Below are 14711 nucleotides of genomic sequence, written 5' to 3'. Positions count from 1 at the left end.
GAAAGATCTAAAAACGAAGCAAATTATTGGCAAAAGTATGGCTTGGTAAAAGTAAGGGAATTTCACGATATTGTATATAAACTAAAGATAAATTAAACAAGGAAATCAGTTGGGATGTAGTGTTCCACCTGTGTGCAATGGTCAGAAATAAGTAAATAAACTTGTTCTGTGTCAGAATGTTCAAACAGCAATAAATGACTTGGATGTCTGTGCATATTAAGCTATCATTGAATAAATCACAGTTCCACTCAGAAAAATAAAATGCATACACATTTTTATGAGATTGTTTATTTGAGGACCCCAAACCCTGGCCATAACTGTTGAACTGTTGGTCTACACAATATTCTATCAACATTCTGAACCCAATTCATGCTTTGACTTCTCAAATATGCATAAAACTGTACCAAAATGTCAATTTGAGTTTAGCATTGCATCATTATGCTTTATCCTGACCACCACTGTTATGGGTCATTATTACACATTACACTGAGCTGTGTTACTAGTCAATTTCAATATCTTCAAATATAGTCAGACATTACTCTGCACATCTGAAATACAGTTCTCTTTTTCATTTTCGGAATTTCCAAAGGCTGATGTGGGATCCGTGATTTTACTTTTAAGAGAGAATGCATGTTTTCTGACTAAAGGGGGCAGATTGAGTGAAGCTGTTATATCACAGTAAAACTAAGTCCATGTAAATACTGCACCTCACCAAATAAGACAAACACATTTTGTGCTGGCTAATTGGCCATAATCCAGCCTACACTAATTATATGTTTACAATATTTGCTTGTGTAGCTGCAGTTTTGGCAATGGGCTTTGGTTGAATGGAAGCCATTTTAAACATTCTACATTTAGAATTCAGCCCAACTTACTGTTAATGGCAAGTATTTATCTCAAACCACAGAGTTGCTACTCATTAGCTTGCTTTTAGATACTTAAAGCATAATGTGACTGTACACAAAATGACATTATGAAAGCATTCAGTAAGCAGGAATATGTACAGCCACTTAATTGTATTACATACATTTGCTGAACACTCAACAGTTACAACAATCTTATATTCAAAAATGAAAATGTGTGGGTAGATTCATGGTTGTACTCCTAGTCTGTCATTTTCATTGAAAAAAGAAACTGCAAAGTCAACATCACGTGTTTACAGTGGCTAAGTGAGTATTTAGCATGCTATTTGTAGCAATGGCAGGATTACAATTTGCCTTCTGGGAAGCATTAGACTACAGTTTTAAATCAGTATTTACAACAGTATCACTAAATATCCATGACGATTACATAGACATTTTTTGTGCAGATTTTACCTATTGTAGCTATATTTACCTGCAGTAATAATAAGTGAAGGCAATAGGCTGTTTTAACCTGTCAGTGTGGCAAAAAGGCATGTGCATACATGGTTCTCATGTGAGAATACAACAGTCTTTTCCGGTTTGCAGGTGGCACATGGTCTTTTAAAGTATTTGTCACTGTTTTGCAGAGAATAGTTTGCATATTGTTCTGAATGCGGGCCATAATTTTTACCAGTGGATAACACACTCCAAGACAGTCTTTCTCATGTTTGATTAATTGTCCAAGTAGCACAAGCAATGATTAATATCACTGTACAAAAATATAAAAAAAAAGAAAAGAAAAAGAAAAGGTATACCCTCACTTGTGTTGTGATAGGTACATGTTGTAAATACAGTGAAATTCCAGTACATGGCTAATTGTTCACATCCGGATTAAGTTTTTTATTTCTTTTTTCTTTTTTTTTCAAATAGGTCAATCTTCTGATGCATTGGCAAGCACAAGACTCATTAAATATCCGAGGTAAACAGAACGATATCCATTACCACCTGAGTTTTTACAGCATCAGGAGCATAGTACTTTGTCAAGCCTGGAACTGTGGACAGATCACAGGTTTTATGCTTCATGTTTTTCCCCTGTCTTTTCAGGCATTGTCGTTGCTTGACCCTGTGTCTGTGGAGAGCAACAGACCATGGGGCTCGGTATGTAGTTGAAAGGAGTAACTCTGACGGCTTTACTAGGGGAGCTCTGACGGAAATGGCCAACGCCACCACTGTGGGTACTTTCCACTGACTGAAAGGTGGAGGATGATGCTGTGCTGTAGTTTTTTAGAGATCCATCTGAATCCCCATCTTGGAGGGTATTCCCAAAGGCCATGCTTATTTTTCTGGGGAGGGCCATCTTTGTGGCCTCCTCTGTAATGCTAAGACCTTTTTCAATCGTGGGAGAGGTGCTTGAGTTAATTTTGTTGGCTGAGTAGTCCTCAGTTTGAACAGTCGCGTCACTTGTTTTCCTTGATGCCAGTGTAATAGTAGGCAGTTTACCTGGTAGTGGTGGTGGCATCTGTTTGTTGCCATCAGGTGAAGGTAATAGAGGCAATGCAGTGGGTGGAAGGGTGCTCTTTAATATATGGGGAACATCCTCATCACGAATCCTTCTCCAGGTCACTTTGTCAGCATTACGTGATCCAACCCTCTGCTGCCTCTGATTTGTGTTCCTTTCACTTTTAGCTCGTCCACTTGAGTCAGAGGATGAAGAGCGAAGAGAGGAGCGGCTAGTGACACGACTCAAGACATTTATGCTTGGTGAGGACGAATATCTTTTGAAGGTATCATCCCTTTTTTCTCTTGGCTTTGGTCCAGGTGTATTTCTCTGTGAGGCCCTGCAAGGACTTTCTGAGCTTGTTCGTCTAGCTGGACGTTTCACGGTGACATCTCTATCAATGGAGGTGGCTCTTGATAGAGCTATGCCCTGTCTGAGAACCTGTTCCTGAACTTGTCTTTGTCCTTGAGTCACAGGCATTCTTCTTGGACCTTGAACTGCTTCCTTGAGCTCCTGACAACGAGAAGAACATAAGAAAACTGCTGGGGCCCCTGGACCTGCTCTTCGGGGTGAGGCATGCTGCGATGTTGGGACAGAACGTGATGAAGCATCACGTCTTGAGACTTTTGATGATTCTTTGATGAATGTCAGTTGTCTGAGAAAGCCATTACGATCTGATTCACCACTACTTGAATGAGTAGATGTCATGCGAACCAAATCCAATCGGTTTGCTGGTAGGATTCTTTTCCCTGACATCTGTGTATTTTGTCTGCTGATACTGGGCTGGTTGGTTACTAAAGGTGAAATGTTTCTTGTTTGCCTTGATGGATTCTGCATGAATGGTATTCTAACAGGGGATTTCTGTGTTTTCCTGTCAATGGGAGATTTTGAATTTTGATTGATGTTTGAAGTGCTTTTGTCTGGTGGACTGCATGGTGCTGATGCCACCTTCTCTGGACCTTGTTTAATGGTTTGGGTTGGGGAGGTTACTTTTTTCTGAGGATGCCTGGAAGGTGTTGAACTTTGAGATGATCCTGAAGATGAGCTCTTTGGTATCCTGGCAGGTGGTGTTGAGCTTCTTTTGGGCAATGACAGCTGAGTGGAGTCCATGGGGTGACCCAGTCTGTGAAGGCTTCTTGACCTGTGTTGAGCTAGATTTGGATTTTTAGGAGCATCTGCTTTTGGTATAATTTTTTTAGGTGGTGGTCTTTGAGAGAGAGTTGTCTCCTTCTTGGGTGTGTATATGACCGTTCTACCCCTGAAGACCACAGGCAAGTTTGGAACAGGTTTACGAGGGGCAAAATCAAGTGGTTTATTAGCCTTTTTGTCATCTTTGTATACCTTCTTCTCTTTAGGAGTAAAGCTTGATCCAGACATAAATGACAGAACGGATTCAGACTCTGATGAGGGTTCTTGGGACTTTGAAGCTTGTAACTTGGTAATGATTGTATTTGCTCCTTCTTGTATTGCTCTCCATTCAACACTATTGAGATCAGAGTCTTTGTCGGATGCCATTTCATCACTGTCTAGGTCAATATCAGGGCTCCACTCCTCTGTTGTTTTCTGAAGAGTAGCTTTCTGTTTGTGCTTTTTCTCAGCTTTCCTTTTTCTGGCAGTCTGCTTTTTCTTGTGTTGAGGCATAGCAGATGTTATGCATTTTATCAAAAGATCATCTTCTGAATCCATGCTGACTGAGCTTGGCGAGCTGTTCTCTTCAAACTGGTTAAGGTCTTGCTGTGATTTAGAAGGGCACTGAGTATTGGATGTAATATTATGTCTATTCCTTATCCACGTATGGTGAGGTTTATCATGATGTTCCTCAAATTCTGCATCACTCAAAGAGCTAAGGGAGGAACTCAAAGAGTAACATGGAGGTGCTTCTTCTAAAATTAGATTTTGCTTGATTCTGTGAAAACCCTTTTGGCGGGACTGGTAACTGTTCACTTGATCTTGTATATTAGCATTACGTATTACATTAGTCTTGCTTGATTCATAATGTTGTTTCCGTCCAGTCCTATTCATCAGTCCATCCTGTCTGTCTATTTTATGGCAAATGGCCCCATCTGTAGTTACTGGGTGGTGCCTGGACTGAAAGGATAAAGTGTTTTCCTGTGCATGACTCAGAGAGCAGGTTTTCTGATTTTGGTACACCTCTGTGCTTTGTTTTCTTATGGGAATATCTAACTGTGGCATGCTTTTTGACAGATTCTGTCCTTGCTTTTGAATTTGTCGAACTGGAGACTGGCTTTGAATCCTTTGCTGGGTCATTTTTGCTGCCATCTCTTTACTTTGTATAAGTAATCTCTGAGTGGGCACCATATGTCTGATTGTTTTGTTCAGTTGGTTTGCAACTGTGTGAGACTGACATGTTATTTTAGTTGGTTTGTGGAAGCGAGAGAACATGCGTAGGTCTTCAATTCTCTTTGCCTCAATATCAACAAGCTCTTGTGTCTCTTTGTTTCTTCGCCAGTCTTTTATTCCTCTAGTTCTGACTGGATATTGGAGTGTTTCATCGCTCAAGGAAGTGGTGCTTGAGAAATTGATGGGCGTACCTTCAGCTGAGTCAGTGTAAGAGGAATCATCATGATAGATGTCTTTTGAAGACATTCCAAGCTTTTGTCCAGTAAATATTTGACTGTTTTTATTCTGCAGCACCATATACACTGGTAATTGCACTGATTTTCGAGCCTGCATGTTGAGAACTTGGTTTGAGAGGTTGGGCATCACAGTGGGCCTTACCTTCTTAAACCTGGAAGGCATGGCAGAATTAATGCACTCTTTGAGAATTTCTATGTCATCATCTGAGTTGCCTTCACTGTATTGGTCTCGGTCATCCATATCCTCTTCCTTTTCAGAATCCTCTGGATCATTGTCTAGTTGGTTTAGCAAAGGAGTAAGTTTGAGCTCTACATCTTTCTGAACATAGTGTTCATGCAGAGGGAGGGCACTCAGACTAGAGGCACATGAGAAATTCTCAATTGGTTTTTCCACAGTGAAATAGATCATTGTGTCCAAATCTGGAGGTAGGTTAAACCTTTCTTTGAAGTCTGTGATTTCCATAATTTTGCGCAAACTGCTTTCCCACTGGCTTCCTACACCACTAAGTGTCTGTGTCTCTGGTCCACTTGATTCTGCACAGCATGGAGTTTTGCTGCGACTCGGAGGCATTGTTTGTCCTGGGCTGTCTGGTAGGTCACTGGGGCTAACAGTTCCACTTATCATTTCACTACATGGATCACTTTGAATAGAGCTGGCAATTGAAGGAGATTCAAAGCTGCCAAGTGAGCTCACTGAACTACAGCGGCTCATTACAAGAGGTGTTTCATGAATGTAGTTTTCTGAAGAGCTGGATGGTGTCCTGTCCTCAAGAATGATTGGGGACACTCCTCTAAGGAACCTCTTCTCATTTTTGATTGTACAAGGGATCTCAGTTGGATCAGAGCTGCTCATTTTCTGATCAGTTACTAATAACTGACTGTCACTCAAGTCATCAAGTGTCTCATTCTCATCCTCTTCATCTTTTCTCTCAACATTCACATCTTCCACCTCTATGATTTCTAATGAGGAGTCACTCTCCAGCTCATTTTCAGTCTGACTCTGTCCATCAAGTGCTCCATCCCCAGAAGATAAAGAGGACAGAGAACTGCAGCGAGAGAAGCATATTGGAGTGTTCTCTACAGAATACTTCTGAGGGGTCTCCAGCTGTCCTATTGTGGGACTTCTCGCAGAACATATTGGGGAAAACTTGCTGATACTTCCGCCAGTCATCACTGTTGGAACCCAAGCTTGCCTACGCATTGCTTGAGCTGCCTGAACATTAATTGCAGTCTTTGCAACGCCAAACTTGGCAACACTCTGGATCAATGGAACATGCTGATAGGAGGGAGACAGCTTGACAGTTGGTATACTGGCATCCGAAGACACCTTGGTTGATACAGTTGCAGGTGTTGATATAAAAGGTTCTTGACTCTTCTCTGTATCTGTGGAACCTAACTCAGGCAAACAAGCATCTTTGTTTGTCTCAAAATCTCTTTCAGGGATCTCATTTTGACATATGACTCTAGAAATGTGTACACCACTGTTCAATGGTTCCTCGTGAGCTACCTTAAGGTCAAGTTTATTTGGACGTCGTTGTTCTGTTGGTCTTGCAGAGGGGTGAGTCTGTTCCTGACTGCCACAATAGCCATCACTGGTGCTTCCACTATTAAGGCTGTCATTGGATAAACTCGAGTTGGCTGTTTTAAGACGCAAGAAGGCATGCGCTCTACTGAGACGCTCTTTAGGTGAAAAAGAGCTGGTGTCAGAGAGATGACAAGGGGAACATGAAATAGCTCGTGCCTCGTGAAGCTCATCTGGCCCATAATTCCAATCCACAAAATGATCTTCTGAACTGAGGCTGAAGCTGTCCTCTGAGGATGTATGCATGGTAATGTCTTCTACCAGTTTGTCAATTTTAGCCACTGTGTTGGTGATCTTCTTGGCTAATTTCTCAGCTGCCACAGTCACTTCATCGTCAGGGGGTTGTGACCTTTTATTATCAGTTTGAAAGGTTTCAATGTCTTGTTCAGGCTCCCCCTCTCGCTTACGTGGCTGAGTATTCAGGAAGTTAGAATTGTTCAAGAACATGGAAAGCATGGAGAAGGTTCCTGTGTCCAAGCTGGTTGATATATTAGGTGCCTCGTCATCATCAAAACAACCAGAATCTGAGGCATAGTCTTTTGCTAGGCTTTCAATGTGCCTCAATGGTTTGTTTATACTTTGATGCTTGAAACTTTGCTTCTCGATTGAATCAAATGTTTCTGCCAGATGCTTTGCATCTAATTCAGCCTCTAATGCTTTCTGTTTCCTCATGTAGAGGGATGGCATGCAGGATCCTGGGGATATAACAGCAGTATCTTTATATTTGTGTGGACGATTTGTGAGGAGGTTTCGCAGAGCTGCAGCACTTCCCATGGCTATCATTTTGTGCTTTGAGTGGATGAGATTGCGCAGCATGCTTACAGCTCCCAGATCCCACAGCAATTCCTGGTCCTTCGGACTACGTGCAGACAGGTTCCAGAGGGTTCCACATGCATTACTCACAATGGTCAGACTGTGAGATCGCAAGTGCTGCAGTAGAGTCTGAAGGCAATTATGATCCCTGAGGATTTGCCTGAAATATGCAAACAGGAAGAAATTAAGTGATGTCACTGATACTTTGACCAAGACCTCTGCTTAATTTGTGAATGTGAATAAACATGATACCTGTAATCGTCTCGGGTAGCAATAAGACTGGACACGTTACGCAGGATGCCTCCACCGCTCTCAATAATGGCCAATGAGTTGGTTTGGCATCGATAAGTCAAAGTGCTAACCAAAAAGCCAAGAGCACCATCAACAGAACAAATTGCCACCTTATTCTCAGTGCTGTGTGCTGACAAATTCCACAGTGCACTTAACACACTCTTTAAGGTGGATTCCTGTGGGGAAGACCATGTAAAATCACATTACTTACTGAGTGGTTTTGGAGCACAAATGTCACTAGTTTAATGGGTAAATCAGTTTATCTTCACTTTTATGAAAACAAGAGATATTTGATTGTACCTTTGTAGCCTGCAATGCACATGTCATAAGTGCTGACACACTGCCGACATCTCTCAAAGCCCTTTTACTGTTGATATCAGCACGCCATGACAAGTTTCTCAGTATACTTGACACTACCTAAAAGTAATGACATATCATAGAGCTGATGTGGGCCAAATAATTACAAATGAGAGGAGTAAAAATACTTTTAAAATAAGCTGCTGTTATATTTTTCTTTACTTAAAGTTCATCTAATGGTTTGCTCTTCGGAGAAGTAACTTATATACCTGCTGTAATTCCTCATTATCAGATGCAAGCTGTGCAACAATGGCTTGAAGACAGTTTTTCTTTGAGCAAAGAGTAGCCTGAAAAAGTAGGTAAAGAGGATTTTGTTAACATCAAAAAAACCTTTGAAAAATACTGTATGTGTCAGTTATACTTTTGCCTGGTACTGAATGTATATATTATCAGAATTGCAAAATTAACTACCAATGATCACATTTATATTTTGTTAAATTATTTAACAATATAAAGTTTGCATATATTTCAGTAAAAAAATATTTTTGACCAGTGTGGCAATAACTTAATATTGAGCACTGATTATATAATTATAAATGAATTAAATTACTGTTCAAACATAAATGTTGTTTAATAACCTGATGTCTTTCATTTATACATGATTCTACACTTGTATGCAATAATTTGAAAATTTACCTTATTTACAACATCTCCATATGTAAGGTTAGTGAGTGCCATTCCTGCGTAACGCCGGAGGGCCATATTGATTGGCTCATTGTGCATGCCATACAGTTCTTGGTCCAGCTGCATTAGCTCTGCAATGGCTTGTAAGCCACCTAAAAGATACACAAAAATAGTTTTCAGTGTGTTTTCACCTACAGAATACACTCTATTGCTCTTAGTCTTTGGTCTATTTAGAGAAATTGCATTCACGTACCTAGTTCATTCATTGCCCTGCGGTACTCTTCCTCAAAAGATAACTTCATTATTGCGCACAAGGCCTGGCACATCTGGGGATCCACTGGCTCAGGGATTACTGAGGACATCAAAGTAAATGTATATTTATATAAACAATTTTATATCATTGTAACAAAATGTATGGCAATTTTTTTTACTTAACTAGTGCTCACCTGTGGTTTTTCCACCACTAGGTGAAGGGGTACTTAAATGATTCTCAATCCAGTCCCAGCCATTCTCGCAGTGCGAGCGGATCTGCTCTAGCACATGAAGAACTCTCATCTCGCGTCGTGCTTGGCCCTCATCTGGCTGTGAGTACACAATGTTGTGAAGGGCAGCACTGGCTCTGGAACGGGCTTCTCGACTATAGCCTCCTGCCCCAGCTGCCTCCCCAGTGCCTCCCTCATGTAGTATTTGCACAAGCAGTGGGACGCAGCCAGACTTGCGCATAGCAATGCAGCTTTCCTGTGAGCTTGACATTGCCAGAAGGGTACGGGACATCTCTTCCCGATCTCTAGAGGCTAGCATGGAGAGTAGCCAAAATACCATCTCCACCTGCAATCCAAACAGTATAACTATAGTTGACATATATTATCTTACAGTTCATTATTGCACTATTGTTTTTGATACAATATGTTCAAACTAAAACTATATGTATACTGCATATAAGGGTCAGAAATAAAATTGCGATGGACATCAATAACATCAAAATTCATGGGCTAATGTAGTAAATTAATTAACTGACAATTAAACCAATTATGTTATGATATTTTGTGTATTATTTATAGATATTTTGTGTTTGATGTTGATTTTAAAGTGGTCATGAATTGAGAATTCAACATTTTTTGTACTATAAAAATATCCTTAATTGGTTAGTAAATTAAATCTGTTCAGCGTATAAAGTGATCAACTCTTCAGAAAATTTGGACTAAACCGCTCAATTCATATGGATTAGTTTTATTATCTCTTTATGAACTTTTTGAATTGTCAAAGTGGTAGTTGCGTGGACTGTCAATGGGGGGACAGGATTTAAAAATATCTTAATTTGTGTTCCGAACATGAACTAAAGACTTATGGGTTCTGAATGACATGAGGGTGAGTAATTTATGACAGAATTTTCATTTTTGGGTGAACTAACCCTTTAAGTTTCAGAACTCAAAACTTCTTTGTTAGTCCAAAAATAGCTTTTATTGGAACCAAGCTGCCAAAATGACTTTCAGATTTTGTCTCAGTAAGACATCACAGTGCGATGAAAGACCACCTCTGCAGAAGATAATCAACGCCTACTTCTATGTCATTTCCTCTTTAGCCCCGCCCACCAATTCATGCATGCTTGTTTGTTGGCTTCATTTTACTGCGGTTTCTTTTTGTAAACAAGACATAATTCAGCGCAGATTTTCCAAGAGACTGAAAATGAAAGATGATGCAATGCCGATTATATTGGATCCGACAGTAATGTCGCAACACAAGTGTGAGTTATCATGTTTTTTTTAGCATGTGTCACTATCGCTTTGTCTGTTACAGATCATTTAATATGTACTCACTTTACTTTTACTTTACTGAAAATGATGAACGATGAATGTGAAAATGATGAATATAAGAATGACAGTGTGACAAACAATGGTATATTCATACAGTTAGTTTACATGAAACACCATAAGCTATTCTTTGTCAACTATAACTGTGGTAACTCCAAGTAAATAAACTTTATTTGTCACAACCAAGACTTATGCATAAATGTTTCACAGTTGGCAAATGTTTCAACTATGTAATGAGATAAACACCTTTTTGTAATGTCTGTATTTGAACACTACTATAAATATAAATAAAGATGATTCATTACTACACTGTCACAGACTGGAGTATCCTTGGTATTTGAGGTGTAGGTTTGTTGTCTTCTGTTTCGGGATCAGACTCTGGCTCAAACATGAGTGGCTGAATTTGACCGGTTGCCATTTTTTAAAATCTTATGTTTTCAAAACAATTACACACGTATAATGGCAGGGATGCAGAAAATTATTTTAATATGCAAAACTGTTTCCCAATCATAGCAGGGGGTGTTTACTTCCAAGTCTTGAATGCAGCACGCCTATCCAAACAGAGTGCTTCAAAGAGAGGGTCAAAAACAGGATAGAAAATAACCTATTACTTTTAAATGATGATGTTTTTGATATAAAAATCTTGCTAACATTATAAATGGACATCAGAGACCTTTAAAGGCAGCCATCCATCCATTCTAAAAACTGCTTGTCCTATTTAGGGTCACATAGGGTTTGACCCTATAGAGCCTATTTCAGCACAGGGCTAACACTCACGGATATATTCACTTTCACACCTATAGGCAATATAGGGCCAGATTTACTTACAGCTTGAGCCAGCGCAATCCCCCTTTTGGCATTAAAAAACTAGTCAGGATTTACTACAGACAAAAAGGCATGGACACCATTATTTTTGTAGCTGAACTTATTGCATATGCATTTGTAGGAGTTTCCCTTTCAGACACAAAATTTATGGGAGGAGAGTATTGAACCATGCAAAGTGATTAACTAATGTTTGTGCTAGTCAATTTTCTGTATTTGTAATTTCTTTTAATTTGCGCGTTGTCAGTAGATCATGTGCAGAACTTTAAATCTGGCCCTTAGTGTCTCCAATTCACCTCTCCTGCTGTGAGGTGACAGTGCTACAACCATAAGCACTCAAATTTATTTCAATGCAAGTTTTCAAAATATGAGGTACAAATGCATAGACCAGTATGTGTATCTTTACAGAAAGGAAAATACTGCCCCTTAGTAAAATAGTTAATTATATATATACTGTATATACACACATAAAACACAACAATGCTCTTACTTTGCTCCCTGCTTCTCCAGAAGCATCCAAGGTACCAGCATTCCCAGTATCCATGTCAGGGACAGATGTTTTTGAGAGGCACTCGGTGCTCTGTGAACACAGAGAATACGGTTTATTATTTGTTCCAATTTTGTTCAGCAGGTACTTGGAAATTTGGTTTATATGACTTAACGTATTAATATTTTTCAAAGCAGCAAAATAAATATGTGATACAGTAGGAATGATCCACGCATATTGTATATATATATATATATATATATATATATATATATATATATATTTAAATATATTTGTTTATAAATCTGTTTCTGTTTGATTTAGCATTTGCACTCTATCTGCATATGGAGAGTGAATCACCACCAGTGCCAAAGCATTTGATTCATTCCTGCATGGTCAAACCCATCACTATAGCAACGTTTGGCACCAGCGCAAAAAATACAATCTCTAAGACAACTAGATTGCACAAAAAGAACACAGATAAAACTCAAATTATCTTCTAGAGTTTTCAGAATATAATTTTGCAGATTCTGAGTTCAATATAAGTAGTATTCAGTAAAAAAAAAAAAAAAAAAAATACAGAAAGGCTTAAAGTCCCCCTGTAGTAAATTATTTTTTCCCTTAAAACTCATCTTTGATCACCAAAATGACATAATCTAAAAAAAATTCTAGTGAAAAAATGTATTCATGCCTTAAAATAGCTTGAATGTAACTCTACACCCTTGCCTCATTTAATATACACGGATCAATATGCAAATTAGCCCCGCCTCCACTCGCTCACGCTAGCTCGGAGAGTCTACTGTTACTGTAATGACAACTGACGAGCAATTTGTTTGTGTTGGATATTTAAGAAAAAAGCTTGCTTCGCTTTGTATATTCAGTTTAACAGCTCTGCAACTAAACTGAATATTTTCTGACGCTTAAATTGTGTTTTAAATTATGAATTGGTAAAACGCCTTTGCAAAACATTTGGACTGCTCTCTCACTGAATCACCTGAAGCGATTTTTCAGTAAAACAGACAGTATTGAGAGAACAAGCAGCCGTTTTTCTCTGTGAACCTGCGCTAAATTGATGTTTGACAATTTCGTTGCTTTTAGGAGTTTTCAGATTTAAAAAAAATGACAATCCTGCAGGCGCCTGTGCCTTCTCCGTACATGAAATAAATGCACATCCTTGAATGAGCACGGATTTCCAGCATATTTACTTGAACTTATCAGGTAGGCTAATATCTATGCTTTGATCCATTCCAGAGGCGACCAAAATCAGAATTTATAATGGACTGAATAGCTCTCTCAGAACTTGACGTGTGATTCCACACTGACTGACATATGCACATAAATCACAAGCACACGCACACGCTCAGAGCAATATTGTTTTAGCTATGTTTTGTAGTATTAAAATATTTCAAAGGACAAAAACATGAACTTTATTGGCTTTAGCCTACTTCAAGTCAGCTGTCACTTTACTTAGCTTGAGCCCATATGCGCTCGCACACTTGGCACAGCCCTTGTGATGGTTCTGTCATTCATTAATACGTTAATATTCATTAATATGATTAGCCTTTTGTTTGACTACGTTATCAAACAGCTAATAATACTGTGTTGTTAATGTTACACAAACCATGTTCCTGTTCTTCATCTGAGAGTCAGACAGCCGCCTTCTAACAATCAGTATCCTTACAAAACGCTTTGAACAACTCAGAACATCAGTGGAGAAAGGCATATAGTTCATCATAACATCGCAATAGACTCGCTATATTGATAAATCTACACAATTTTTCATACCATCAGAAAATTTACTGGGATAACCTGTCTTCTCTCGAGACTTTCCTGCTTCAAAGCAGTCATAGTTAATGATATGCTAAAGCCTGCCGACACGTTGTTGTGATTGGTTACAAGGTAGTCTGTGACATCACAAACACCCACGATTTCAAACCGCGGAATAGTAACCACTTCAAAATACCCGGTTACTATTCACTCCCATTATAAAGCTTGGAAGAGCCAGAATATTTTTTAATATAACTGTGATTATGTATGACTGAAAGAAGAAAGTCATATATACCTAGGATGGCTTGAGAGTGAGTAAATTATGGGATAATTTTCATTTCTGGGTGAACTAACCCTTTAAGCCTAAACTTGACATAAACAGTAAACTTGTCCTTCAAATCTGATTGGTTGATTGGAATGTTTTTACAGGATCAACAAAGATGCTGATACAGGAACGTTGTACTTGGTGAAATCATGTTCACCAGAGTAAAACATGGTTTAAAATTAATCCCAGGACACATCTCATGAAGTTTGAGAGAATGTCCAGTATACAAAGCTGTAGTGCCTAGAGTGCCTAACATAAAATATTGTTTCTTAGTTTATAGGTTTGATTTTGTTCACTGCATAATCCACATACTTCCACATGAATTCATATTTTTGATGACTTTACTATTATTCTAAAATGTGCAAAATAGTAAAAATGCAAAATAAGTTGAAAAATGTAGTGTAGGTCCCTAAAAAAACCTTTACTCATTGCACACAAATTAAATGGCAAGTTTGGCAACCTTGTACTGCAGTTTTCATTATATTCTGACTTTATCATTTTAGATTTCTCAGCATCATTAAACACTACGTAGTTCTCAACAGCTCATTGTCAGTCTGGTGCAGTGTTGAGCAGACAGATGACTGTGCTGCGGTGGGAATCCCTTAGTCTCAGAGAGCTATGCTCCAAATTACAGCTTCATACTTAACAAGCATCCCAGTTACTGAGCAGCCAATAGGAGGCAGCTTGCAGAGGGCATACCCTGTTTTCTGCATAGCAACATTCATGCCAGCCTGTGCTGTGAGACAGTGCCAGGTGAGATTGGGCAGTGCAGCTATGCAGTAAAAAAAGAAAAATCCTAGAAGAATAACGCCTCCGATTTTCATAAACTGAGTGACCATGGCAGAAATACGATATAGTATTGTAAAAACTACATCATAATTCCATCAGTAAAACA

At 39.0% G+C, this 14711-nt stretch overlaps 1 protein-coding gene across 1 annotated transcript in view; it reads right to left on the bottom strand.

Annotated features, from left to right (window-relative positions):
* Positions 1-268: 268 nt before the first annotated feature.
* apc2 (APC regulator of WNT signaling pathway 2) overlaps positions 269-14711 on the bottom strand; it is a 43668-nt gene continuing 29225 nt past the window's right edge. Inside the window, 8 exon segments of the mRNA XM_048172530.1 lie at positions 269-7492; positions 7585-7799; positions 7924-8040; positions 8190-8267; positions 8617-8756; positions 8858-8956; positions 9051-9432; positions 11728-11817. Coding sequence (XP_048028487.1) covers positions 1915-7492; positions 7585-7799; positions 7924-8040; positions 8190-8267; positions 8617-8756; positions 8858-8956; positions 9051-9432; positions 11728-11817 — 6699 coding nt within the window. The 3' untranslated portion in view covers positions 269-1914.

Source organism: Megalobrama amblycephala, linkage group LG21, assembly GCF_018812025.1.
Source record: "Megalobrama amblycephala isolate DHTTF-2021 linkage group LG21, ASM1881202v1, whole genome shotgun sequence".
In the NCBI taxonomy this organism is placed as follows: Eukaryota; Metazoa; Chordata; class Actinopteri; order Cypriniformes; family Xenocyprididae; genus Megalobrama; species Megalobrama amblycephala.
The sequence above is the reverse complement of the archived record's forward strand: the minus strand, read 5'-3'. Positions and strand labels throughout refer to the sequence as shown.